Here is a 26,293-nt window from a genome sequence, read left to right as displayed (position 1 = left end):
CCCAAACCTCTCAACTGGTCTGCTGGGTGAATGAGTCAATCATTAGTGTCCAATACTGAGAGTGGAAGGATTCTATTATAAGTGGGAAACAGGGGGACTCCCTGTCATACTACTCGGGTCAAAAGGCACCACCCCCTTTCCTCATGCCCCTGACCTTTGATTAGGCAATGATGGTAGAAGTATAGCAACAGCAAAATAATGAGTCGCTTGAGCGTCCTCGCTGCTTTGACTCATACCAGTTCTTATCAAGTGGTGAGCAAAGTCTTGGTACCTGCTGTTTAGAACTATGCAGTCTCCCTCACTAGATTTGAGGAAAGGGCTGATCCATCTGGCTCTTCTCACCAATAAGTGTTATCGTATTCCCAGGATGCAAAGGCGGTGTTTTGAGTGAGCCAGTGACAGACTTTGTTTTTGAGGTCAGTGTGCGTTTCTCCCCATGAGCTTGAACTTGTGGAACCCGATCAGGACCTTCACATATGAGGTACACTCAGGTGGTAAGTTCAAAGTCTGTTCGACTTTTGAGAGGTTGGGTTGAGGACTTCTGAATACTACTAGGTTTGGAGGGCCTTCTTTGTCCAGTGCCACCAGCAGGTTTGTGTGCTTTAGCCACAAGTCTTTCCCCAGAAGCTGGCACAGAGCCATTTGCGGTGTTGGCAGCTGTCTGGGCCATGGGACCTATCTAAGTTGTTTATTACCTACTACTTGTACTTTGTTATATAACTAAATATTTAATTCATGCTTAGTCACTTTAAACTGCACATTTTAAATACAGACATTAAAAACAGGTAAAGTGTAGCACTGCACAACAGTTACAAAAATACAAATAAATTAAAAACAGTAAAATCACATAGCCTAAAAAATCTTGCTAACTTAAGAGAGACGTTGAATATCTTCACAACCTAAATGACTGGTAACTGCAGTCCCACAAATATTCCATACTCCAATGATTATGCTATTGGTTTAATTTCCGCCAGCATCAAGAATTTCATCAAATGTGTATTTAACATGGGATTGTCCAGATGTAATGCTCATATAACAGCTTGCCGACATGTTTGAATAGGTCTTTGGTTGAACAGTTGCCTGAAAAGGCTCAGTCTTTCCCTCAAGAGGCCTGGGCAAATGCAAGTAAGATGAATTAACAAGATATCTGCCTTATTACATAAACTGCATAATTTATTATCAATTTCCTTGGACCCTATTGAAGAATGGTCAGGAGCCGGCAAATAACCTCGATGATATTGCATGAATTTATTTTTTATGTGACTAATATCCCACCGAAAAATACGTCTGGCCCTGCAATGTGGTGCAACTATTTACCACTATCCATACGTGGGACAGTTTAGTTAATATCAGTTGGTCCTATGAGCATGACAATATTCTTGTTAATATATTTCTTAAAAACGTGTAAAGTGACCAATGCATTCCAGAGCTCTTGTGCTTCCAAGTTGGTAACAGCTCCTTCTATGTACGGAAGAGCAGGAGCATTGGTGTACCTCAGCGTCAGTTTGGTCAAGAGCAACAGATTTAATTAATCGACTTTTGTTGATTTGAGATTATAGCAGAAGATTAAAAAGACCCTTTGCCTTGCAATCACTCGATTAAGCATGCCAAACTCCAATCAGACCGGAGTAGGGGAAACGGACTGTAGCAAATGTAATGGCAATTTATGAGTTTTTGTGACAATGTTGTCTAGTGTAGGTACTTTTCTTCCTTTGCAAGGCCATCACTACCACAGTTGATGGTTGACAAAACTTTTGAATTGACGACTTTCACTATAGGATCCAAAAATGGGTCCTTAAGAAGTTTATATAGAGTAATAAATACTGCTAATAGTGTATGGGCCTTCGCTTTAATATACTGTTTGTGTGAAAAGATTTTTTGCTGTCAATAATTCCTAAATATTTGTATTCTCTGGTCCCTTCAATACGCTTGTGTTTTAAAAACCACGTCCTCTGCTTATTGATTGACATAGTTTTAGTTTTATTAATATTCACTTCACTTGCATCCAACTATTTTGGTACAAAAGTTGAATCGCTTTAAGCAGGGTTGGAGGAATGCCATAATCATTCAGTATTTCCCATAATCTATTCCTCTGTACTCTATTGAATGCAGATATAAAATCTACAAAGCAGACATACAGGCACAAGTAATTTGACATAATATCAATGATTAATGATGGAGCTAGCAAGTTGGTAGTAGTGTCAGTGCCTTTGTTAAATCTAGTTTGATTTATTGGCACAATAATTTCCGCATTAGCCCAATCACCCAGTTCTTTAAGCAGACGTGGAGCAAATATTTTGCCATCATTACCTAAAAGAGTAATTAGATGATAGTTGGCTGGAGAAGCCTTATCACCTACTTTGTAGATGACGTGCACAACTTCGCCTCGCCAAGAATCTGAAATTGTATAGTTCACGAGGGCATAGTTATACAGCAAGGCCAGCTTTGCAGGCCAACCTTGAATGGTGCTTGCAGCAGAGCATTCGGCCCAGGACTGAGACTGAGAAAATATTTCAGCTATTTGCTCCGACTGGAATATCAAAGGTTCTATTGTTTTTATATTGTTGTTTTTGTACAACTTCTAAACTCCCTTGAACTATGGTTGATTGAAATTAACAGAATGGAGTTTATAGTTTTCCGGTGGCCCGAACCCGTCGGATCAACTTTATGTTACCGATATAAGGTTTGAAGATATTTAAACCACGTTGACTGCAATACTCGCATTATTAGCTACCCTAGGTCCTGTTTCAATCTGATTTACAGTCTTCCAAAATCAGCAAGAATTTTTGGTTTTACTTGCATGAAGGAGTTTAGCCCAAAAAAGATCTTCATGATGCTTCTTTGCAAGCCAGACAATTGTTCGGTATTTCCTTGCGTTATGTACCAGCTTTTCATTATTCAGGTTTTTCCCCCCATCTCCATAACGCCTGATTTACCTCTTTTTTGCATATGAGAACTGCCTTAGTTAGCCGAAGATTTTGGTGGCTCGGTATACCAATCTTTCGGGCCTTATGGGAATCATTGTTGAGAAATTCATTTGAAAGCGCTTTTATGAACCATACCTGTAAGAAAGTGCCCTCTTTTGTGCATGGATGCCTCCACATTTTGCCAAACTGTTGATGTACTTTGACTTAGTGTGCCTTGGTATCCTGCTAACCAGGTACCCAGGGTCTGTCTTCTTTCCCTAAAACTGCTTTAAGACAAAACCCAATTGGCACTCTTTGGCCATGTCAGTCCCTTGTAAATGGTACCATAGGTACTGAGGGCACTGCGGCCAGAGAAGGTCTCTAAGGGCTGCAGCATGTATTGTGCCACCCTTAGAGGCCCTGTACCTTTACACACACACTGCCATTGAAGGGTGTGTGCTTTGGTGCAGAACAAAGTGAAGAGTCGACATGGCGCACATCCCGGTGTGGTATGCCTATAACCCACTGCCCTGGCATAGGTCTGCCACCCCTCTAGATGGGTGCACTATACTGTGGTGAGAGTACAGGTGCATGAGCTCTGTACCCCTACAGTGTCTAAGTCAATTCTTAGACATTGTAAGTGCAGTAATGCCATTTAAAGAGTATATGGTACTAGGAGTTTGTCAGTATGAACTCCACAGCACCATAATGGCTTTACTGAAAACTGGGAAGTTTGGTATCAAACTTCTCAGTACATTAAACCCACAATGATGCCAGTGTGCGATTTAATGAAAAATGCTCTCAGAGGGCATCTTAGAGATGTCCCCTGAAAAACGACCTAACACTAGTGTCCTGGTTGAGTGGCTGCTCGCCAGCTGCCACCACCAGACATGTTTCTGGACACCTGGGTCGAGAGCCTGCTGCTCTCGGGGTCTTAAACAATGAACATCCTGGGACGAGGTGCCAAGTTTCCTACCCCAGGATGGGCAGGGTCCATAAAGGGGAAGCTTCAAAGGCTTGCTGCCTTTGTAAGCTATCACAGCCATTTGCTGCTTCTAGCAACTGGCCCCACTGATTCAGACCCCCACTTTGGGCAGGGGAATCGGTGGGAAAACCAAGCGAGGAAGGATATTGTGCCCACCTTTGCCAACCCCATCCCTCAGGTGGGGGAGGCGAGGTGAAGCACAACTCTCAGTCCACACCATCTAGCAGATGGGGGGGACCTAGCCAACCAGAGTGGCATATGCCCCCCTCCCGCTGGAGGGTGGCATAATAAGGGGTGTACCCACCCCAAGGAAGGGACCCATTTGTCCTGACCTTTACTTACCTGTAAAACCCCTAAATCTATTATTTAGGGGCAACCCCAAACCCTTGCCTCCTCAGACAAGCACCGGCCAGAAGAAGGACCAAAGAAGCCGTGCTGAACTAAGAAGAGAAGAACGCCCACTGACTTGGCCCCAGCCCTACCGGCCTGTCCGCACTACGCACCTGCTCCAGCGAAATCCCAGTGTGTCCTGCAGCCTGAAGCCCTCAAGAGCCAGAAAGACCTGCCTGCCTTCCAAACCCAGGACTTTGTCTACAGTAAGCACCGGATTTGCTCACCCACGGACTCTGGCCAAATCCGCGAGTCTGCACCACTCTGCAACCGATGCCCACGGCCCGAGTTAGAATGGCCCAACTCCACAAGGAGGTCTCCCTGGTGATCCAGACCGGAGATCTGGTGATCTCTGACCTGCCTCGAATCTCCCAGCGAAGCCTGCAGCCTATTTCTGGAGGATCCCCCCGACTGGAGGTGGTAAGAAAATCCGATGCCTAAAGACACCTTCACCGGGAAGCCCCACGGCCTTGGGTGGCCCAACCAACAGTGTCCCAGCATCTCCAGGCATCCCAACTTACCTCTCCAATCGGTGGTTGACACCGGAAGATCTTCGGCCCCAAGACTGCAGTCTTTTTTGCCACCGGAGAATCCCCGTTGAAAACAACAGGGCACTCGACGCCAAAACAGCACACTGCACCCAGCCACCCCTGCGGGTGTACCTTGGGTGATAACTCAGATCCCCCTTTGCCCTGAGCCTAACAGGAGCTTTTCTCCCACACCCTTGTGGCCTGCTCCTGAGCAGCCACCAACAGGAGGCCCCCTACCCCCTATTGAATAACACTGAGCCTCAGCACTCTGCACCCAGCCGTCCAAGTGCCCCTGAAGGGGCTTTGAGAGTGCATCCTTGACCCTGGGGGAACCCTGGTTCTTACCCCAGAAAACCAACTCCCAAACCCAAGTACTTACCTTGAAACGGATAACCTCATTTCCTCCTATAGGTCTGCATTGACTGCTTTATTGTGGAAATGTTTGTGTGGAGTTGGTTTTGTATGAGAACTTGAAAAATAGCAACTATCTAAAAACTACTTTACTTACCTCTTCTCTAGGAAACGTCCCAGTGTGATATCTAGGCATATCACACGGAGTAGAAAAAGTAATCCATAGAGTAATCTGAAAAGTAATCAAAAGTAATCTAACAGTAATTACCACTTCATTGAAAGTATTGACAAACCTGTAACAAAGCCATTTTCATTCTGCTGGCTTGTATTGTTCAACCTGCCTTGAAAAGTACCATTTACACTTACCTGTGCCAGGTTTGCTTGGTTCTAGAAAATAAATATAATTAAATAATATTCTTTATACAATCAAATTGGTCCGAGTTCAGTCTTTGAATGTATGACATCATTTCTTGCCTGAGTATGTACAACAAATGCTTATCACAACCCTCTGATAAAGCCTTACTGCACGCCCACACTACCACAAATAGAGGGTAAGGTGCCATCTACTTTTACCTCTGCCTACCTTTGGGGGTCCACTGGACTCTGTGCACACTATACCTCATTTTGGTATAGTATATACACAGAACCAGCTTCCTACAGTACCCAGCCATTCAGAGGATCAACTCTGTCCTTTATACAGGTCACTAGAGCTCTACTATATTGTTCGATCAACTGTATTGATTGATTGTTCCATTTTATCCTCTTGTAGTTCTCAGTATGGACAAGAGTCAAGGGGCAGTTTGATGCCAACAGGGAAGGTATTGAGAAAGATAGTTCAATCAGTTTTGGAAATGATCGCTTTCAGCTGGAGGAATTATCTGAAGTCGCCCGTTACTCCATAGAGACCGACTATTTCATAGTCTATAATCAATTTCTTACATATTATAATATATTAGGTGATTTGGTACCTGCATTGGTGCTAAATAATCGTCTTGCATGTACTAAGACACCTAGGAGAAAAATATTGTCAGTTTAGCTGTATAGAGAACAATGCTCAAATTATTGTTCTCTGTTGAAAGCTTGTGCACTGAAGGTTGTTCTGCAGACCACGTTAAGTTAATTGTCTTTGAAGCACAATAAAAACAATTTTAAAACAAAATAAAAGCACACTTACCACGCACTAGATCCTCAATTACTTGACCCAAAACAGATACTACGTCAATGTTTCCAATTCGTGCCAAGGCCATAGACGCAGCCGAAAGAATGTAATCACCAGCAAGAACAGCCTAAAAAAATCAATAAAAAAAAAAAACATACAGACATGGGTCTCTGTTAAATTGCACAGTCCAGTGATTAATTTCACCCCTATGCATTGCCCACACATTGTGACAAGCTTCAATCAAGCAATATTTTTAAATGGGAAGGGGAGTGACCAGCAATGCATTATGGCTTATTGTAAACAAAACCTTTGACACTTTTGGCAGTATTCTCAAAGTTTTTAAGATACTGTGTTTTTCACAGTACTATACCAGTGGGGGGCTGACGAACAATAAATAACTGTTGCCTTTTTTGGCTCATCGTCAAGGTTCAAAGTAAATATATTGAAGTGAATTACTATTTTTGAGGGTCATGACGAGTAAGGGTCATTTAAAAAGCGAGATAATGGCTTTTAACTCGAACAGTTCTTTACTTCTATAAAGAATTGTGGAGTATTCCAATGCCTTTTCAACATGTTACAAATGTCGAGTCTCTCGTAGAATTTGAGTCAATAACTTTTGAGAAAAAAATGTTTATGCTCCTTTTATAGCTAGTGATCTAGACTTTTAAAATGAAGGAACTTTTTTGCAAATTTAGTATTTTACTCGTTGATGTCGGAAATAACATCTGCCATTCCGAGTAAAACAAATACTAACAAGGGCTTAGAGTGCTAACATTCTGTATTGATCACAAAAGGGATGCATGCCTGGATGCCGTATTACAGTTAAGTGTGAAAATCTTCGCATTTGCAATGAAGCAGACTACAAGTAGCATGCTCAAAAGGACGTCTAAATGTATTTATTTGCTATGGAAGGTTTGAAACTTGCAGTTTCAAAAACTGAAGTGTTTCTTCAGTCATTAATAACTATTAATGACTGAAGAAACACTTCAGTTTTTGAAACTGCAAGTTTCAAACCTTCCATAGCAAATAAATACATTTAGACGTCCTTTTGAGCATGCTACTTGTAGTCTGCTCATGATCTTTTTATTAGTATCAATAGTCCAACAGGGATACAACAGCAGCCCACCTATATCCACCGGCCGGTGAGGGAATCATCATCAATTGCCTGTGGGCTAAGAAATAGGAAGAACAAACACAATAAAAAGGGGGGATGGGGACAAGACACCAGTCACAAAGCAGTACAAGCCAGGGAGTGTGAGGGATTGAGAGGCCATCAGGTAGTAGGGGAGGAGGAGTCTTGATCTGGCTGGGTGAGTCGGAGGATCCACAGATATAACGGGCATGATGATTCTTGGAGTTCATCTGACAGATAGCGGATGCAGGGTCCCAAGGTTTTGTCAAATAGGGGTAGGGAATGGGTTACTACAGCTGTCAGTTTCTCCATTCCCAGTAGTTCCTAGAGTTTGTGCAGCCAATCAAGATGCGTGGGGATTACATCCGTGGTCCATTTGGAGAGTAAGACCTGCTTAGCGGCTCCCAGTGTCAAGGTTATAGCTAAGCCCCTAGAAGACTTCAGAGAGTATGTCAAAGGATTAGGGAGGAACAGTAAAACATAGCTGGGGAACTGGGGAATGTCCGTTTCCAACATGTCGTTCACTGCAGCCAGTACCTCATTCCAAAACTAGTGGAGTTTGGGGCATTGCCAAAGCAAATGTGTAAGAGTGCATGTCTGTCTGCAGTGCCGCCAGCATGCGCTGTCCTTACTCACATTTCACGGAGCAACCCTGGCTGGAGTGAAATACGAATAGTGGGCGATCTTCAAGAACATCTCTTTACTGGAAGTATTATGGGCAGAGGCACGGGTGCGGTAAAGGATATTGCTCAATTCGTTATCCATAAAGGTGTGTTCACATTCCCCTTGTCATCTACGCCGAGCCGGGCGACTTCAAAGGTTTCCAAGGAATGGTGAGAAAAACATTAATATATAAAAGAATGCGTTTGTCAGAAAAGCGAGTAAGGAGCCATTTCTCAAATGGGGTAAGGGGTCGGCCAGCATCTGGACGAAGCCAGGGCTGCAAGCTTCTGTATTGCAACAAGCCAAGCTCAAGGTTTTGAACAAAGAGAAGTTGTATATTTTGTTTACCATAGAGATGCTCAAATGTTGATTTTGGACCTGAAACATTGATTATTTGGGAGAGGGGGGGTGGGAAGGGCAAACTCCTCTAAAGAAGGTTGGTGGCCATGAACCTAACATTCTGATGACTGCTGTGTCAAGGGAAAATGACATGAATGTTACTGCAGTGTAATATTGAAAGAAACTGTTACATCTAAATTATGATGACTACCTACCTGGGCAAGTGACTAAGGGGAGGGGGGAGAAGATATATAGAGATATTATATATATGTATATTCATTTTTATTAGCCTTTTTGGATCATTAGAGAACTAATTTAGCTTGGGTTGACATTGCTGATCCAGTCCAAATTTTTCAGATGACATTTAAAAAAAATGGCAGATGCGTTGCAGTAATGATGTAATGTTTTAGGAACCTTTAGACCTATATACTTCATTTTGGTGTCAAAACATAGGTTTTGAGGGTCAAGTAGTCTTATAGAGACAGAAAATAAGTCCTCAGAGCAACTCTTCCACCATTTTGGAAATTGGTGGCTATAATGGAGGAAAAAGGGACATATATAGATATTAAACAAATCATAATGATTTTTAATCCTTTTATGTATACACAAAACAATGTTTATGATCTGAATATGGAAAGAAAAAAAAAGTTAACCACTCCCGTTTTAGACACATTTTCATAGTTCCCTTTATGTGTTTCAGAAATCGCTCGTCGTACATTTGCAGAATGTTGAACAAACATTTGAGTAAATCGACAGGACCATCTTTTTGTAGCACAGGTTTTGCAAATACATGTACGTGCAAATTCTGTGGGTAGAGGCTTTAGAAATGTTGTGGGTTTTAGCACCCCATCAATATTTTCCCAACCAAATTTACAAGGATCTTTCTCTACATATACATGATCCAAAACATGTACACATCTTCTGATCAAGCAGAACGCTCTTTTAATGTGTCCACTCGCAGAATATGAAATCGGTGGAAGGTCAGTTAGCGGGATTGATCTCGAACTCACTGTACCGAAGATCGTCAAACGTGTGACAGAACTCGTTTTCCACATACGCACCAAGGTATTTTTCTACATCTTTAAAATCACATAATTTTTCTGTATCAGCAAATCCTTTTAGAAACTTCACGGGTTTAGCAGATAAAGCTCCAAGCTTTGTTCCAATGTAGCTCATAGGGTCATCCACAGTAAGAATATGTGCCTTGATAAGAACACAGGGTATCTCTGGGTCAAGTTTCTTGTACAGAATATGAAGCAAGATTAAGTGCCTTTTCTCACCTGTTCCATAACGTATCCATAATTGAAAATCCTTGCCTTATGAACATTGCAAAAAATCTAAGTAGCGTAATAATAACATCTGTGTCGTTTGACAGTACAATTACTCATTTGGAATCATTTCGAACAACCCACTCAATATGTGGCACAACAAGATGGTCAGCTTCCTCCAATTTACTGTTAAGTTCTTGAACAATATGGCCTGCACATTTTGAATATCTCTCTGCAAGCACCAACTCCTCATTGAGAATCATTCCACTTGCAATAATTGGAAATTTAGTGTTCACTGAAGCACCAGCAATGTTTTTGTGAGTAACATATCCAAGTTCATCTTTGTTGATGTTGATGACAAGAATTTATTAAGTTGCACAGGTGTTGATATCTAATTTTTTGATGCAGGCAAGGTCAATTGTTCGACCTGTAAACATTCATCTGATTCTCTCACATTCTTTGACAGACTATTCAAGATAACTGTCAAAGACAATGAGCAGTTCTTGCAAAGTGCACACTAACTTTGATATCTGTAGAACAGTCTGAACGACCTCTCTGAGGTTTTGCATGGATGAAATCTTGACCATTCGAAAATGTGACCTAGTCCACAACAACATCAGTTTTCAATGAGGGCATCTTTTTGAATTAAAATTCTTCAGGTGAAAGGTTTTTCACGCTCTTGTACGAGTTTGTGCTTCGCTGATTTGGTTGTAGCATATCCATCAAATAATGTGTTTGTTGGAAGAAGATCATGCAACAGAACGTCCTTGATAAATTCACCACTTTCTTTTGCTACATTCACCTCTCTTTGTGCTTACGAAAGTTGTTTTTGGCAACCCTTTTTGTAATTGCTGGTTGGATGAGACTCTTACTGTGGCAATTAAAGCGTGGATGTTTAGCTTTAGTATTATGTCAAACAGCTTTTTCTCTTTCAATACAAATCTCTACTTGCTTCAGTTCTGCGTATAGTTTCCATCCACGTTACAGGACATCTAGTAGACATGTCTTTATATCGTTATCCACATATTGTTTGGTAACGAAGTTGTGTAGATGCACAGGCTCAGTCGATTCAAAGGGGTTTCCTTGCTGCTGCATGAAATGAAGAAGGCTGTCAACATGTCTATTAAAATGCTCCCCTCTCTTTCGGCACACGTTTGTGGTGAGCAACAGTCTCACGATGGTCCATTAATTTTGAATTTGTAATCTCTCTGAAAACATTGCAAACAGAAAGGACTTCATGGTAAACTAGCTGCCATTGAGCAACATATTCACTTTTACATGTCTGACCAACAATTCCCTTGGAGCTTTTCCGTGATCTCTAGATCGTCTGTTCCAGTTTCAGATCTGGAGCCACAGCATTGAACCTTCCCCCTCTCTCTTTCACCACAAAATGTCTTTGGATGAATTTTCTGTACAGGTATGGTTTTTCCCACCTCTAGCTTCTTCACTCTTTCCAAATACCAGGACCCATATCTCAGGTAGTTTATGCAATCAAATTTGCGAAACATAGTAAACCGTGACTCCACCATCTTCATGCGCAGCTCCCAATCAGCATGTACCAAGTTCTGAGTTTTTCTTCACATTCTTTGACAAACTCTATAAATTTGGTTTTCAGGCTTTCTGATTTTGAACTGAGTGTATGGAACATTCCCTGGCTTTGCATTATATCTTTTGAATGAAGTGAACAAGGCACAGGGTGCACTTCATTCAAAAGATAAGATATGCAAAGCTTAATTTGTCATTATTGTTCCAGAAAGCACTCCAATGAAATGTTTCTATAGCCTCAGATATGATGAACGTACCTTGTAACAATCAAACCAAATGAGCTCTGCTCAATACTGACTAGACGGTTAGGTTTCCAATGATGTCAGCCTCAGTAAGTGCATTGTCTATGCCACAGTCACTGAGATAAATTCTTGCACACCTCAAAGCAACTTTTGTCATGTGGATAACACCCATCACTGGATAAAAATCATCAAATTGTACTGGATTTCCCATAAAAAGGTCAGCTACAATACAGAAAACACCTTCATCGCAGACAATTGACTGGGTAGGCTGGTCTTCAAGCAGAGCAGACACATTTTGGATTTTTTTTTTTTAGAGCTGCATATATACGGTTGACTGGAGATGGTTTTCCTGGTAAAACCCCAATCTTCTTCAGTAGGAAACACTTAAAGCATTCTTATGGGGCACCTTTATAGCTATATCAGCCAGGCATAATAATGATAGGTGGGACAAGAGATGACAAGAGATGCCTCCTGGAGGGTCAGGTGAAGGCACTTTAAGGGGAACACAAAAGGACAGACTCCCCACAAAAAAAAAAAGACAACAACCCTAACCTGTAAAGAGCTCAAAGCCCTAGATATGGATAGAGCTGAGTACGCCCTACCGCACTCAAAACAGAAATACTAAGCGGAAGGCAATAAAAGAGGGCCGCCTGCTGGTGCACCAGCTGCGAGGTCAAAGTACTTACCAGAGAATGAACATTGAGACGTCTCAGGGTGATAGGGTATATAAAGTTTCCCTCATGGCGCAGGAATTCAAACATTTTTATTCCACTCAGCAGAGACATGCGCCATAAAAGCAGTAACGCAATATTTTGAATCCCTGTGCCTAGAGTGTATTCAGCCCCCCCCCCACACTGAGGACGTATCCCACATGGACAGGGATATTCATGTAAGCAAAGGTTTAACAGCTATAGCCAGGCTACAATTAGGGAAGGCACCCAGACAAGACGGGTATACTGCTGCCTTCTATAAAACATTGGCTCCGACGTTGGCACCCCATTAGATCAACTTTATAATTCCTTCAGCACATCAGAAACACTCACAGACAATGCAAGATGCCATAATCACAGTGATCGCAAAGCCCGGAAGCATCGTAAGCACTGTGGATCTTACTGTCCCATTTCACTTTTTAACATCACGGCAAGCTATTCACTAGTATCTTGGCGGCACGGTTGGCCCTATACATGCAGGATCTGGTGAACCCAGACCCAACTCGACTCATCCCCGAGAGGGGGTGTAGCGACAACACTAAACGTCTCAGTCACCTCTTTGACAAGGTTCACTGTGCAAACATTCCTGCTCTCCTCCTCTGGGTCGATGCTGAGAAAACATTTGATCGGGTACACTGGCCATATCTGCGCTTGGTCCTAGATAAGATTCGCCTTGGCCCCTGATAGAGGAAGGGGATAAGGTGTGGTTACGTCAGCCCTACGGCACGAGTCAAGGTGAATGGGGCTCTATCGCAGTCATTCAATATTGGTCGAGGCACGCAACAGGGCTGTCCCCTCTCTCTGCTGCTTTTTGAGCTCTACATGGATCTGTTGGTATGGAGGATAAGTCCAATCCCTAGATAGCGGGCATTCAGATGGGGGACAGAGAACACAAATTCGACATGTATGCAGACGAAGTAATGGTCACAGTCAAAAAGCCACTCACATCTCTTCCGCAGCTCCTGCTGGAGAAGTTTTGGAAGTTTTCTGGGATTAAAGTTAACTTTCAAAACACACAGCTGCAAGGCCTCACTATCTAGCAGGCAGATAAACCTATATTGAGGGTCATTTTCCCTTATCATGGGCCACACAGGGGTTTCCTATCTGGGTCTCCAGATCTTCTCTAAACTGGCGACTACAGTGGAGCAGAATTATACATTGCTCCTGATCACAGTCAACACGGAATTGCAATCCTGGAAGGGGAGGGGGAGCGGCGGGGGACACTATCTCATGGTTGGGACTGCTAGCTGCGGTGAAGAGGACTTTAGTACCAAAAACACTGTATGCGATGCAGACACTGCTGCTGCAGCCACCCCCATATGCACTTGCACAGATGCAACATTTAAGTGAGAATTATATCTGGAATGGAAAGAGGGCACGAATGGTGAAAAAGCAGATCTGTTAGCCCATGGCAGAGGGGGGGGGGGATTAGGCCCACAACTGAGAAATACTGGTGCTTCATTGACCAAGCCATTGCTGAAATCCAGATTTGCAAGATTCCCTGGCTTTCGAGGAAATATAGACCGATGGGGGTTTGCATTTCCCCGGTGTTTTGTGTAACAATAGCCACATGGTACAAAGTGCAGCATACGAAAAATCTTTCTTCCCAGGTTTCAGCACAGTCTCCAATTCTTAACAATCCAGACTTCCCTTCCGCCATGAGTGGGACAACGTTTACTGCATGGCAGACAGCAGGCTGCAAAATAGGTGACTTATATGATCAGGACGGGCTCCTAGACTTCATACAAATCCAGTCACAGTATGGTATGTTATGTTAGGAAATGTTTAAAACGTGTCAATTCCAAAGGTGTCTTAGCGCTGTCTGAAGTGGCCGGTGAGTAGAAGCTTAGATGTTAAATAACCAGGTTTTTATCTCCTTCCTAAACGTTGTTTATGAAGGAGTAGCGCGGAGGTGGGAGGCTGTTCCAGAGATTGATATTGTTGAGGATTATACCTCTACCAACCCATTGCATCTTTTTGAATGCCGGAACAGCTAACAGATTGGCGTTGGCCGATCTGAGTGCTCTCTTGAGCTTGTATCTTTTGAAGGCTGCTCTGAAGAATTCTTGGCCTAAGTTATGCAATGCTTTGTGGGCCAAGCAGAGGACTTTAAACTTGGCCCGGCTGCACATGGGAAGCCAGTGCAGCTCAGAGTCCCTGCTTGATGGAATGGAATTTAGGAACATTCAAAATCAGTCTTGCTGCAGCATTTTGGACTAATTGTGGTCGCCTCATATGTTTTTCTAGAATAGTTAGATAAAAACTCTTACGATAGTCCAGTCTGGAAAGTACACGCAGAATTATTAAAGTTTTTCTTTGACTGTCTGGAATAAAAGGAAGAATTTTTCTCATTTTAATGATATAATAAGTTGCGGATGTAACTGATGATTTTTGCGCACTCATATTAAGGTTGTCATCAATGAGGATTCCCAAATTCTTCACTTTGGTGACTGGGCGAGGTGGTTAAGGCAAGTTATCAGGCCACCACATGGTGGACCAAAACGGGGAGGGAGTGCCAAACACCATAATCTCTATTTTTCCTGAGTTAAGCTTAAGGCAATACCCACTCATCCAGCCACTGATCACAATAATGCAGTTACAACATCTTAGGGGGACTGATGTGTCAGTATGAGTTGCTGTAATTATTAGCTGGGATTCATCAGCATATAAGGTTACCTACAGATTTAAATTTCTTATGAGCGGGCCAGTTTAGCTACATAAACATTAAAAAGTGAGGGGCTGAGGGAAGACCCCTGGGGGACTCCACATGGCAGTGAGTAGGGTGGGTAGTTTAAGTTCCCTAACATTACTGTTTGATCTCGATCTCTGAGAAAGGAGGAGAGAAGCTCAAGTGTGACCCCCGTAACTCCTATTTCCTTTACACAGTCAATAAGAGAGGTATGATCAACAGTATCGAAGGCAGCAGATAAGTCTAGTAAGATCATAATGCTGAACCTCTGTCATCGACTGCCTTCCTCACTTACTCAGTTGCCTTGACCAGGGCAGTCTCTGTGCTGTGCCCTGGTCGAAAACCATACTGGGAAGAGTCTAGGAGCGGATTGTCGAAAATGTATTTAGATAGTTCCAGGTTCATAATCTTCTCACAGATTTTAGCAGGCAGGGGTAGTCGGGCAATAGGACGATAGTTGGCAGTGTCGTTAACCTTTAAATTGAGGTTTTCTTTAAAGAGAGGAAGGATAGAGGCCGGTTTCCAGGCTGAGGGAAATATCCCTGTGGCGAACATGATATTAAAGCTCTGCGCTAGGTAGTCCCTCTGCATACTGCCAATACCTCACTATTAAACACTGGGTTACACAATCACATAAAACAAAACGCAGCTCACACCCTACGAGAAATGGCTCCAGACTGGCAGCTTGGACAAATACCATTTAGCAGTGATGCATGTATTTCTTAATACACCGACACACAAGGGTACATCGTCGGCACAAAAACTGAGTGAATATAAGCGCAAATTCACTCAAAGAATGGGCAGATGTTCACCCTAAGAATGGGCAGACATCCTACACCGGGCTCGCTCCTCTGCCGTGTTGAAGGGAAAGAAATGCTATTGAAAATCCTTCATTACTGGTATTATACCCTGCCAGACTGACCAAGTGGAAGGCTGCCAATGTTGGCCATTGCTGGAGACAATGTGGAAACCAGGGGACTCTTAACTCACATCTTATGGTCTTGCCCAAAAATACAAACCTTCTGGTTGGAGATAATAACAGACCTCGATGACATACGATACTGATGTCCCCTCCCCAGCTATATACTTTTGGGCCTCCCAAATGCGCGAACATACCAACTGCGCTCGGTTCTGGGGCGAGCTCTCACTTTGGCCCTTTGTGCCACGAAACAGGTCATTCTGGCTAAGTGTGGGATGGACTGTATACCTACAAAAATAGATTGGCTACATAGGCTGTGGCACCTCCTGGGCATGGAGAAACTAGTGGTAGAGCAGAAATTACCCATATTTGACAAAACATGGGGACTGTGTGTCCGATTTATATCACATGAATCTAGGGAATTGACATGTCTGAAGTACTTGGGAATGCTTTGCCTTACACACTCATCACAAGACCCATTAAACACTGATGCCCCACTGGCGACATAGCTCCGAATTTGCTTGACAAATTGTACTCTATTCCCCACGTTCCGTTCTCTCAAGCCTTTACTTTTTGCTATTTGTCTTTAGCCCATTGGCCAGTGGATGCAAGTGTGGGCTATATGTAATGTTCAAGTATATTTATTGAAATCCTATAAAACAGATTTAAACCATAAAGTAAACAGCTTTTTCAAAAATTTATTTAGAAAGGTAAGCAGCTGCAACCAAGTTATCAAGATTAGAAATTAATAAAGAATATTGAGAGTTAGCCTTACCTTACCTAAGCTAATTCTATAATTCATGGAATATTCTCAATCCGCTGATTGATTTACCCGCATTCTTAAAAATGTCAAACTCTTATGAAGAAAAGAAGGTATAATAATATGCAATTGCTTACATGGAGGAAAAAGAAAGTTTGGGGATTTTTTTTAACACCCCAGCGATTCATTACTTTTATTACTCCCAGAGGCTGTATTGGGAGTAAATTTTGACATTATGACAATCGGATAATAGAAAGAGAAGGGGGGCGGGGGGAGGGGGTTCCGGCTAGCTTTTGAGTTTATCAAAAATGTAACGTATGAGAACTAATACAGTGCGGTTATTAAAAAAAATTCCTCATGGTATTGGATGTCTTTCCAACAGATTAAGTCCTACTTGAATTCCCATTTAGATTTCACTATGGGTTACTGCTATGATATAGTTATTGAATATTAACTACTTCTATTAATGGACTGGGTTATTGGTACAGAACATTAAAGTGGGCTAGCAATGATAAAAGCTTAGTCTAGTTATTAAACAAATGGGATCAAGAGGTTAGACTAAATACTGTGCAGAAAATGTGACAAGAAGTAATTTTAGAAGCAAATCATTCTGTGGCACTACATTTATTTGTAAAGATTCCTATGCTAAATGGTTATTGTGCCCCAAAGCGTCTTCAAATGCATCACCAGTGTGTTTCAGGTGGCAGAACGATACATTCAGCGATTGGTGACATATGACTTAGGGGGCGGGGGTTTATAAATGAAATATGCAATTTATAATCAACTTGGATCCATGTATAGTGCAATTGAATTCTACTATGCATCTGATGCATGGACATACACATGCATACACCTTTACTAATCAAAGGATAAAATGAATAAAGAAATGCAGAAAGAGTCTGTTTGTGCTCTTCGAACAAATAGAAATTCATAAACGTTTGGATTTTTTTTTTTATAGAAGTACAAATTGAAACTTGAGGTTTTTTTAATTGAAGGATGTTGGATGTTGATATCTGATATAAGAAATTTCAATTCCACTTAATCATTAAGAACAAGATGAAAATAGTGTTTTCAATTTTCTACTGAAAAAAAGAAAACAATTGTGCTAGCCTGTAATATTCCTCCTCTTCACTCACATCTTTGTAGTGTGTATATATTATTTATGTCAAGACTAGTGTTTCTTGGTTTGTTAACATGACGTTTTAGATTTCCGGTTTCTTCGTTTTGCCATGGCACTCGATTGGTTGTACCAGCATACAATAATCACAAATTATTTTGATCCTAGTGTACATACGATTATTAGAATTGTAGGGCTAACTTGGCTTCAGATACATGCTTTAATTCACTACCATAACTTTGTACATCCCTAACAGCAATGACTGGAATGCAAATTATAAAAAGTTGATTTATTGGCTGAAAATGACCAATAACATGTAGTCATGCATCATTTCAAATGTAGTGGAATCTAAAGGGTGTAGCTTCTGTGCCCATTTTATTTGGACCTTCTAGGCATAAGGGGAAGGGGGTGAGGAATGTTGTGTTAGTAATATAACCAACTCAATCCAGCTTTACTATGACAAATGTTTAGTCATTTAAACTTCCCATTTTCACCAGTTATCTTGTGGTAGGTTTCATACAAACACATCAGCTTTATATAATAATGTTGTAAGGGCTGTACGGATGTGCAAACTGTACTCCTTAATGAACTGGAAACGATCATGATGATCAAGTTTGTTGGCACCTTGGCTAGGCTGACGGAGCTATTTTGAGAATATTAGGGAGAGCAGTTTGTAAAATATACCAAAATTAATTCAGCCCCAGCTAACAAAGATCTTTCTAATGAAATATTGGTACCCTTATTTATGATTATGTCCAAGGTGTGCTAGATCCATACACAATTTGCAGTTAGATTTACTGTATGAAACATTTCCATATAGTAATTTCTTGAAAATCTCTCATTGAACAGCTCAGGTTGATCAATAAGTGATATGCCTGATTTGGATGATCTGTAACATGGGTGTCTATCGTAGGTCCAGGAGGCCTCACCCGCACCAGGAGTTTAGAAAAATCAGAACAAATTTACAAAGAATAAATCTAAATAAAAGCATTTGACCTAGTCTGTGGTTACCAGCAAATCTCTCGCAGGAATCCAGTCTTTATGAACCCTAAATAAGGCACTCCGGATCTACATTACAACAAGTTTTGGAAAAGGGATAGCTTTGACTGCTACAGGAATATAATCACTGCTCAGACAAAATACTTTTTCTGATAGAGGATGTATCTAAGTTTCTAAAATCTCTGTACACTTGGGTCAATGCGGAGACCCTCAAACTGTTGATATGTGTATTTAGATGGCTTTGGGATACAGTTGGTCAGGTAGACCTGATTAGGCACTTAAAGAAGATGGATGTAGCTAATTAGGCATCTGTTACCTAGGATGTGGTAATGTTGCCAATTTACTTGACTTTTGTAGTACCACCTAATAAAAGAAATAAGGCAGAGGTGTGTGATAAGATTGGCAAAACAGCCCTAATGTGCCACCCATCGAAGGCATGTTAGTCTAATAGAGCAGAATAGCTTCCTCCTTTGGCACTTTTACAGGTTAGGTTGGACATGCAGCCAAGCGCCACAATTATAGGTGCGATTGTGCAACATTATTCCTGCTATTTATACCTTCTATTAATGGGGACTCTTTGTTGCCAATCTTTCATCAGAATGGCTCCCCAAGATGCATTACTTCCTAATGGAAGAGTATCAAACCCTACACCGACATTACAGAAGATCACATTAATCCCTCTCCCACATATACTAGTCCAAGTACTCCGAAAATAATCTGATTTGGATAACATGGCCTTTCCCTGGAGAAGTCAAAATTTCCATGGGCTGAGTTTTGGAGCTGTTCTACTATTTTCTGCTACAGAACCTTCATTCTATTGGAAGAAAAGCAAAGAATAGAATGGATGATGAAAACCCCTTAACATATGAAATTTGCCCATTCTGTACCTGGTTTTAAGTCATTGGATTCCATTTGGCTTTAAGCTTCAACCTTGCCATGGATAAGCCTTCCTTTTTATATAAGAATTCAGTTATAATAAAAAAATATAAACCAGTGGGACAAGATTTCGTGGAATTTGGTTGTTTCTCATTTAAAATTTTTAACATGAGATTCAAGACACTGCTAATACCCAATTATGTTTTTATGCTACTCTCCACAGAACATCTAAATTTTTCATGAAACAGAATACAATCATTTTACATGTTCAACATGAAAGCCTTGTGTAAGATTGCAATTAGGGATGAAAGAACTTATAAAATTACCAGCAACGTTCTGTTGAACATTTTGTAAAGTTGCGATGATTGTCACTTTCCTAAAACATTGCTTTCAGATGATATTTAAAAGCACCTATTTTTTGGGGGGTTAGTGGTACTCACCTTTTTTTTTGTTCTTTTCTTTTTTTTGTATACTTCACAAAATTGGTAATGACCACAGTTACAATTTCTGCACACCCCTAATAGATTTGAAAATAATTTAAACTACTTTTTTGCAGTTGAAATCAGAACAAGTCATTGTTGGATTACTTATTTATTCTCAGTCTTCTGTTTTTTTTTTAATGTGTGACTCACTTATTAGCAATGCAAGTTCAAAACCAGTACCTTCAAAATATATATTTTTTTAAATAAAGGTGGTGTGAGCGGGATTTATTTGCATAGTGTAGAATTTGCAGAGGTCTCAACTGTTGGATTTGTAGTGAAAACAACACAATCACGCTTTACACACAGAGCTTACCTTTTTTTCACCCCACAAGTGATTGACTGTGTTCTTTCCTCTTCTGGAATCAGAGCCGTCAATCACATCATCATGGACTAGGCTTGCGGTGTGGATCATCTCTATAACCAGAGCAACAGATCTCTGGCTTGCAAGTACCTCCCTGGAGTGAGAGACACCTATAGTGTGGATTAATGTTACTCCAAAATCCATAAAGAGCATCAAACTCAATAACCAGGTTGACACTGTTGACTATGCCAACATCGAATTAAATCTATTTCATTTACAGAACAAAACTATTAGCTCACAGCCACTAACTGGTGCTCAAGGATGATCTGAGGGTCTTGAGAGAGGCACATCAAGACAGCTTTTTCCATATAATCCATTAATATGCAAATAGATCCCATTCATATGCACTGTGTATATTTATTTCAGGAATATCCATTTGGAACTCCAGAATATCCTAGTGGACTCAGCTCATGAACAAATCGGTCATTTGAGAATATACCTTCCTGCCTACCTATGCTTTGACATGTTGCAAAAATAATTAATTTTAAATGAATTCTATAAAGTCAAACTGAATAAATGACAAGACTAATAGCAGCAGAATTACTAAATTGCAGTACTGCCCTTAAAAAGCATTTTTCTATAGAATTACAACTGATAAAAAGGTAAGTGTAGACGAGGGTTCTAGAGTTCACATTTCTTTAAGCAAATGAATCATGTTCTGCTGAAGTCCTGATGGCATCAGGTACGGGCTATTAGAGTCGCTGCATACAAATCCTGTATCTAATCAAGTGCAGAGTACTGTGAAAGCAAGGGAGTTCAACAACAGATGTACAAAGTATTTTATTCTTTTTATGTTTTTTGTTTGGCATTCTCAAAACGTCTTAGCTTTTGAAATGAAGTCCAGCACGCTGTCAACAGATTATAGGTGAAGGTTTTCTTAGGGACTTATTATTAAAAAAAGATTTAATAGTAAACTTGAACTTTAGAGTTGCAGGTCAATCATCATCAAATCTTTGTCAAAAACATATGACAACTTCGTATGGCTGAATCTATGAATGACTCCCTTCTTTAAGTCTTACTTTTGTTAATGTATTTTCTGCAGAACTAGGACACCAGGCTCTTCATCCACTTCAACAAGTGGCTTGTGTTGCACGCTGGAGCCTAGAAACCTTGGGTGGCTTTTAACAGTTATGCTAAATTGGTTAATTTTACTTTTAACTGCCCTATTTTCCTCTGAGTAGAGAGCAATAATCAAATGTTCACTGGAGATGCTTCATCTTTAAAACCAGATCTTCGACAGCCTTGCTGTGGTGAAAGCATTATACTTTCAAAGAGCATCTCCACCCAAGTTATGGTGGCCACTGACCTCTCATGCCAGGCCATAAGGTGAATGGTGGTGTTGGCAGCTGAATAATATTACAAAGGCAGATTAATTTTGCCAAGAAATTCTATGGTGAGGCGGTCTAGTGACTTTACAACAACAAAAAAACAGGCTGAGGGTGTGGATGGACGGAGCCCAAGATAACTGCACCGCTTTAGAGCGTTGGCCCAGATCCCCTTTCACCTACCTATGGTGCTGCCCAGATACAACACTGTAATCGCCAGATCAGATAATCAGCAGGTGAAGGGAATGTACCCTGGTGAGAGCATCCACAGCTCAGGACAGAGCTATGCAATAGTGGCCTAACTGTGGTAAAGTGTGGAGGGGTGTCCAGATCTCTTGGGTTCAGTGGTAGTGATCCTGCTTGTCCCCCATCTCAGTAACTTGGACATGGGAAAGTACCAGAACATTTGTGCAGCCAGAGACGACAGGGAGGAGCAATCTACCATAATGCCACAGCTTAACCAGGGCAGCAGCAGATATCTATGGTCTCCCACAGAGGCGAGCAGCTGGCAGAAGGGAGCCAAGAAAGACCTATTTGGTGCCCGAAGAGTCAGAGGGAGTGCTTTCTTGAAACATCAATAGGACAGTATATGTCTCCATGAACCTGAAGAATTTGCCAAGACTACCGTGCCCCTAAATGCAGAGGGCTAACAGAGGGAACCAGTGAACACAAGCATCGGCAACATATTACAGTGCAAAACCACAGACTAAGAAAAGCAACATGGGAGATGAAGAGTCAATAATTATTTACTCCCCGGAATGCTGTGAACAGGAGTCACCTTGGAGAAATAGCCATGGTGGTCTTCTCTGACAAACTGGAGCGAAAGTACCTAATTGAAATCAGCCAACACGCTCCACACAGATATGGGACATAAAAATTCAGAAAGTTAATGAGTCAGTGCAGCATTTGCTGAATGTACTCACAGAGAAGAGTGAAAAGTGTGGAGGGGACAGCAAGCCGGATGGCTAATTTGGAGTCTCATTTCACAGAGATCGTCTCTATGACCACAGATCTGCCAAATTTCAAGACCAGTACTGTGGACTGTATTTTAAAGCAGGACACCGCACCAGGAGCCTCTAGACACCCTTCAGAAAGGGATGATTCTTAAGTGTTGGTGTGACTTTGCCTCTTGCTGTTGGATGGAGTGGAGAAAGTGCTAAAAGGCCTTTTACAGACGCAGGTTCAGTCAACAGCCTATAGGGAAGCATGCCCAATGCCTCCTTCCGAAGTCACGAGGAGGCAACTCAGCGAGCAATGCAGCTGGTGGGACAGTTCTAGCAACCTTAGGATTCGCTTCCTCAAATCTGCAGAGACAAAGTGCAGAGGTCTGTAAAATGTATGCGATGTTTGGCAGGGTTTGCTTTTTTTTTCTTTAGACGTTTATTCTGACACTTGTCATGAAGGGAGACATGGTGGCTAGGGGTCTTTCTGTCTCTGTTGTGCTGCAGGTTATGCTCACAGTGCAACACAATGGAAACCATTACACATTAGCACAAAGGTATAGATTTGCAAAAGCATTTCCTGGAAGTATACCAAAGCCCCATATACAGCTTTCTTTGCTCATGTATTAGTACTTGGGTCTCTGCATCTAGGGGTAGCAGGGCCTGAGGGATACCGCTTCAGGGAGCTTATCTGTAGGTATTTTTCTATTTGGTTGCCTTTGAACTCATTTGGTTGTCTATCCACTTTCTTTTTCCCCTTTTTATGCCCATTGGGTCACAGTTTTTATACATATGGTTATAGCTGCAAAAAACAAGTTACTTACCTACGGATACACATTTTCTAGAAGAGACTATTTCATACAGGTCAACCCTCCCGATTCAGACGGGAGACTACCGATTTCAAGGAGAGTCTCCCACCTCCTGATTCATGCATCCAAAAACCCAATTCCTCTGTGGGCTTCAGCCGACAGGGACTGGTCTTGTGTGATTTGGAATATGCACTGCCAGTAACCTTCTCCTGCAGACAAGCGCAGTACATTTTTGTCACTCTCTCTGCCTGCCATAGCGCTTTCTCTGTGCTCCTGACAGGTAGGGGAAAAAACTAAAGTTTGCATTTCAGTTATACGATTCTGCATCAGCACACTTGCAAGTCACATATATGCCAAGAGACCCGTTTCAACCCTCAATAGAAGTCAATAGAGAAAAATACATTCTCCCGGCTATTTTTTTGATTTCCCACTTTCCTTTTTTAAAATGTTGCCATGTATGCTATTTAGCCGCAGATTCCTTGCCTTTTGAATATTCCCCAGGCATCAGAATGGATCTGGAAAATTATCAGCAGTACCTCTGCATGCCAGTAGGTGGTGCAGTGCGTCTCCACACTGACGCCAATCCGCATTGGAAATGATGGGCAGAGCCTATATAGGAGCTACTTCCGCACGCGGATGTCAGTTGTTTCAAGACTGTCATCAACCCCAAAACACAGAGCCCTCAAAAGCAAATGAGTATTGGAGGGTCGTTGAGTAATTATGCAGCTAGATATTCTCTAGCAGAAACAGGGTTACGGAATGTAATTAACGCTCTTCTTATAGAGATTTCTTGAGAAAGATTCCTCACCTTTTACATTGATACCAAAGCAGTAACTATTTGGAGGTGGATCTGTGGACGGACTCAAACCAGCAAGGCCTACAGCACAGAGTGGTCGAAATGCCCTTCTCTGTGAACCAGACTATCTAGAGAAAAGTGCTTAGTGAACGTTTGGAGGGACACCCACATAGCTGTGTGGCAAATGTCTAGGACAGGGATTCAGCGTGCCAACAGTGGCAGCAGCTCTAGCAGAAGGAGCATGCAGAATGAACAAGCAGTCCTCTGGAACCGCTTATTAGCCAGCGCATAGCACATGTTAATGTAGAGTACGATCCAGCAGCAGATGGTTTTCTTCTGACCAGCCTTGTAATGGGGTACCTTTGATGAAGCCACGAAAGGAACTGTAGGGCTAATGTGACTAGCAAAGTGAGGCAGATAAGCCTAAGGATTGTGCTTTGACTTCGCTTTCCTTGAACTTGTCAAGAGTGGAGTCTCCCTTTTCCACAAACAGGCAAGTCCTGCTGAACGGCATGTCCATGACTGGTGACTTATCATCACCTGAAAAAATGGTGGACCGCAGTCAAGCATGGTGACAATGGAGACACTGGTGCAAATTGACCGCCTGATGGAATCAGTGTCCAAGCCACAATGAATTGTGGACTTGGCTGCGTCGCAACAGTCCTATATGACCATGACGAGGAATAGTCGGAAATTGTCAGGGACACCTTAGAGGACCTGAGCCACTGAGTCCCAAAGGGCATTCACTGACCTGTGCACCAAGCTGGAAGATCAGAAAACCCTCTTCCCGGACGTCTCCACCCATTTTGACTCCCTACTAGGGGAGCAGTCGGAAATGTTTTGGGGTTAGCCTTGCAGACGCCTGCACCACCAAGCTTTCAGATGAGGGGCGCAGAGACAAAACTGCAGGGTAGCCTGGGGCAAGCAGGCAATTTGGCATTGACAAGGTGGCCAAAGCAAGGTTTCTCCTATGCCCCCAGCAAAGTATTCATAATGGCCTTGATAAATCGTAAGTTGGCTCAGTAGATTTCTGCCTTGGTTTAAGAGCCTCCATAAGTACATAGGTCTTGACCTTCAAGGTGGAGTGCTGGAGGTCAATGACTTCGGCGCCCCCAACCCCCAAGCATAACCATGGCATAAGAAGCACCCTCTTTAGTGGCAGGTCCTGTGGGTGAGAAGAGTCCTGACTCAGGGAAGATATCAAGGCCACTAGACTCCTGCACGTTATCATACCAATTATCTTTCTGATAAGGTTGGCCAATCTCATCACCCGCATCATAATCGGATCTTAATCCGTGTCAAACAGGGAATGCAGGATCTCTTTTGTTGTTGTAGAGGCAGATCAAGTGAAGGAATTGGACCTCAAGGCGCTACTCTGCTAGAGGTTGAAACAGTGCTTACTCGACACCAGAGAGGACAATTGGGGCCTCATCTTCTGGCATCGACGTCGATGTGCCAGGAACAGGTTTGGATGGTGTGGAGTCAGAGGCGGTTCAGTTATGGGCTCTGAGGGAGAACCCAGTAGCCGTAAACCAGGTGGAACTCTTGGCTCCATGAGGCCCACAGGTGTGCCACAGGGAGTCAGTAAGGACCTGAACAGCCGGAGCACCGGAAGGAGGGTGCGCCAGAGGGAGTAGGCAAGGACCCAAACAGGCAGAGCATGGCGTCAAGAACTCTTTGATCTGCATAGCTGTGGCAGACAGCCCTGGATACCCTGTTTGAATCAGAACCAGTTGTAGGATCTGCTCCAAAGTCGAATGACTTCGGGAGAAAGGTCGAGATGTGTGGCACTGCTCCCACGCCTTCTCAAAGAGTGCGAGTGGCATGAAGGGGTTGAGTTCCACTTAGATTTCTTGTGTTCTTCTCTTCGACTTACTCAAAGATTTGTTACACTCTGCATGCCATTTCTGCAGCAGTTTTTCCCCCCTTAAATACACAAATGTATCCTAAAAATTAGTACAGTCATACATAACAGAGGCCACTTGTCCAACTTACATGT

General features: G+C 42.2%; 1 protein-coding gene across 1 annotated transcript in view; it reads right to left on the bottom strand.

Moving 5' to 3' along the window:
- The window catches only part of PDSS1 (decaprenyl diphosphate synthase subunit 1), a 321,226-nt gene that overhangs the window by 193,129 nt on the left and 101,804 nt on the right, over positions 1-26,293 (bottom strand). Inside the window, exons 5-6 of the mRNA XM_085631745.1 lie at positions 20,376-20,517; positions 6,337-6,448 (exon numbers count right to left, since the gene is read on the bottom strand). Of these exons, the coding sequence (XP_085487871.1) occupies positions 6,337-6,448; positions 20,376-20,517 (254 nt within the window). The remainder of the gene's footprint in view (positions 1-6,336; positions 6,449-20,375; positions 20,518-26,293) is intronic.

Source organism: Triturus cristatus, chromosome 10 (genome assembly GCF_964204655.1).
Source record: "Triturus cristatus chromosome 10, aTriCri1.1, whole genome shotgun sequence".
Classification (NCBI taxonomy): Eukaryota; Metazoa; Chordata; class Amphibia; order Caudata; family Salamandridae; genus Triturus; species Triturus cristatus.
The sequence above is the reverse complement of the archived record's forward strand: the minus strand, read 5'-3'. Positions and strand labels throughout refer to the sequence as shown.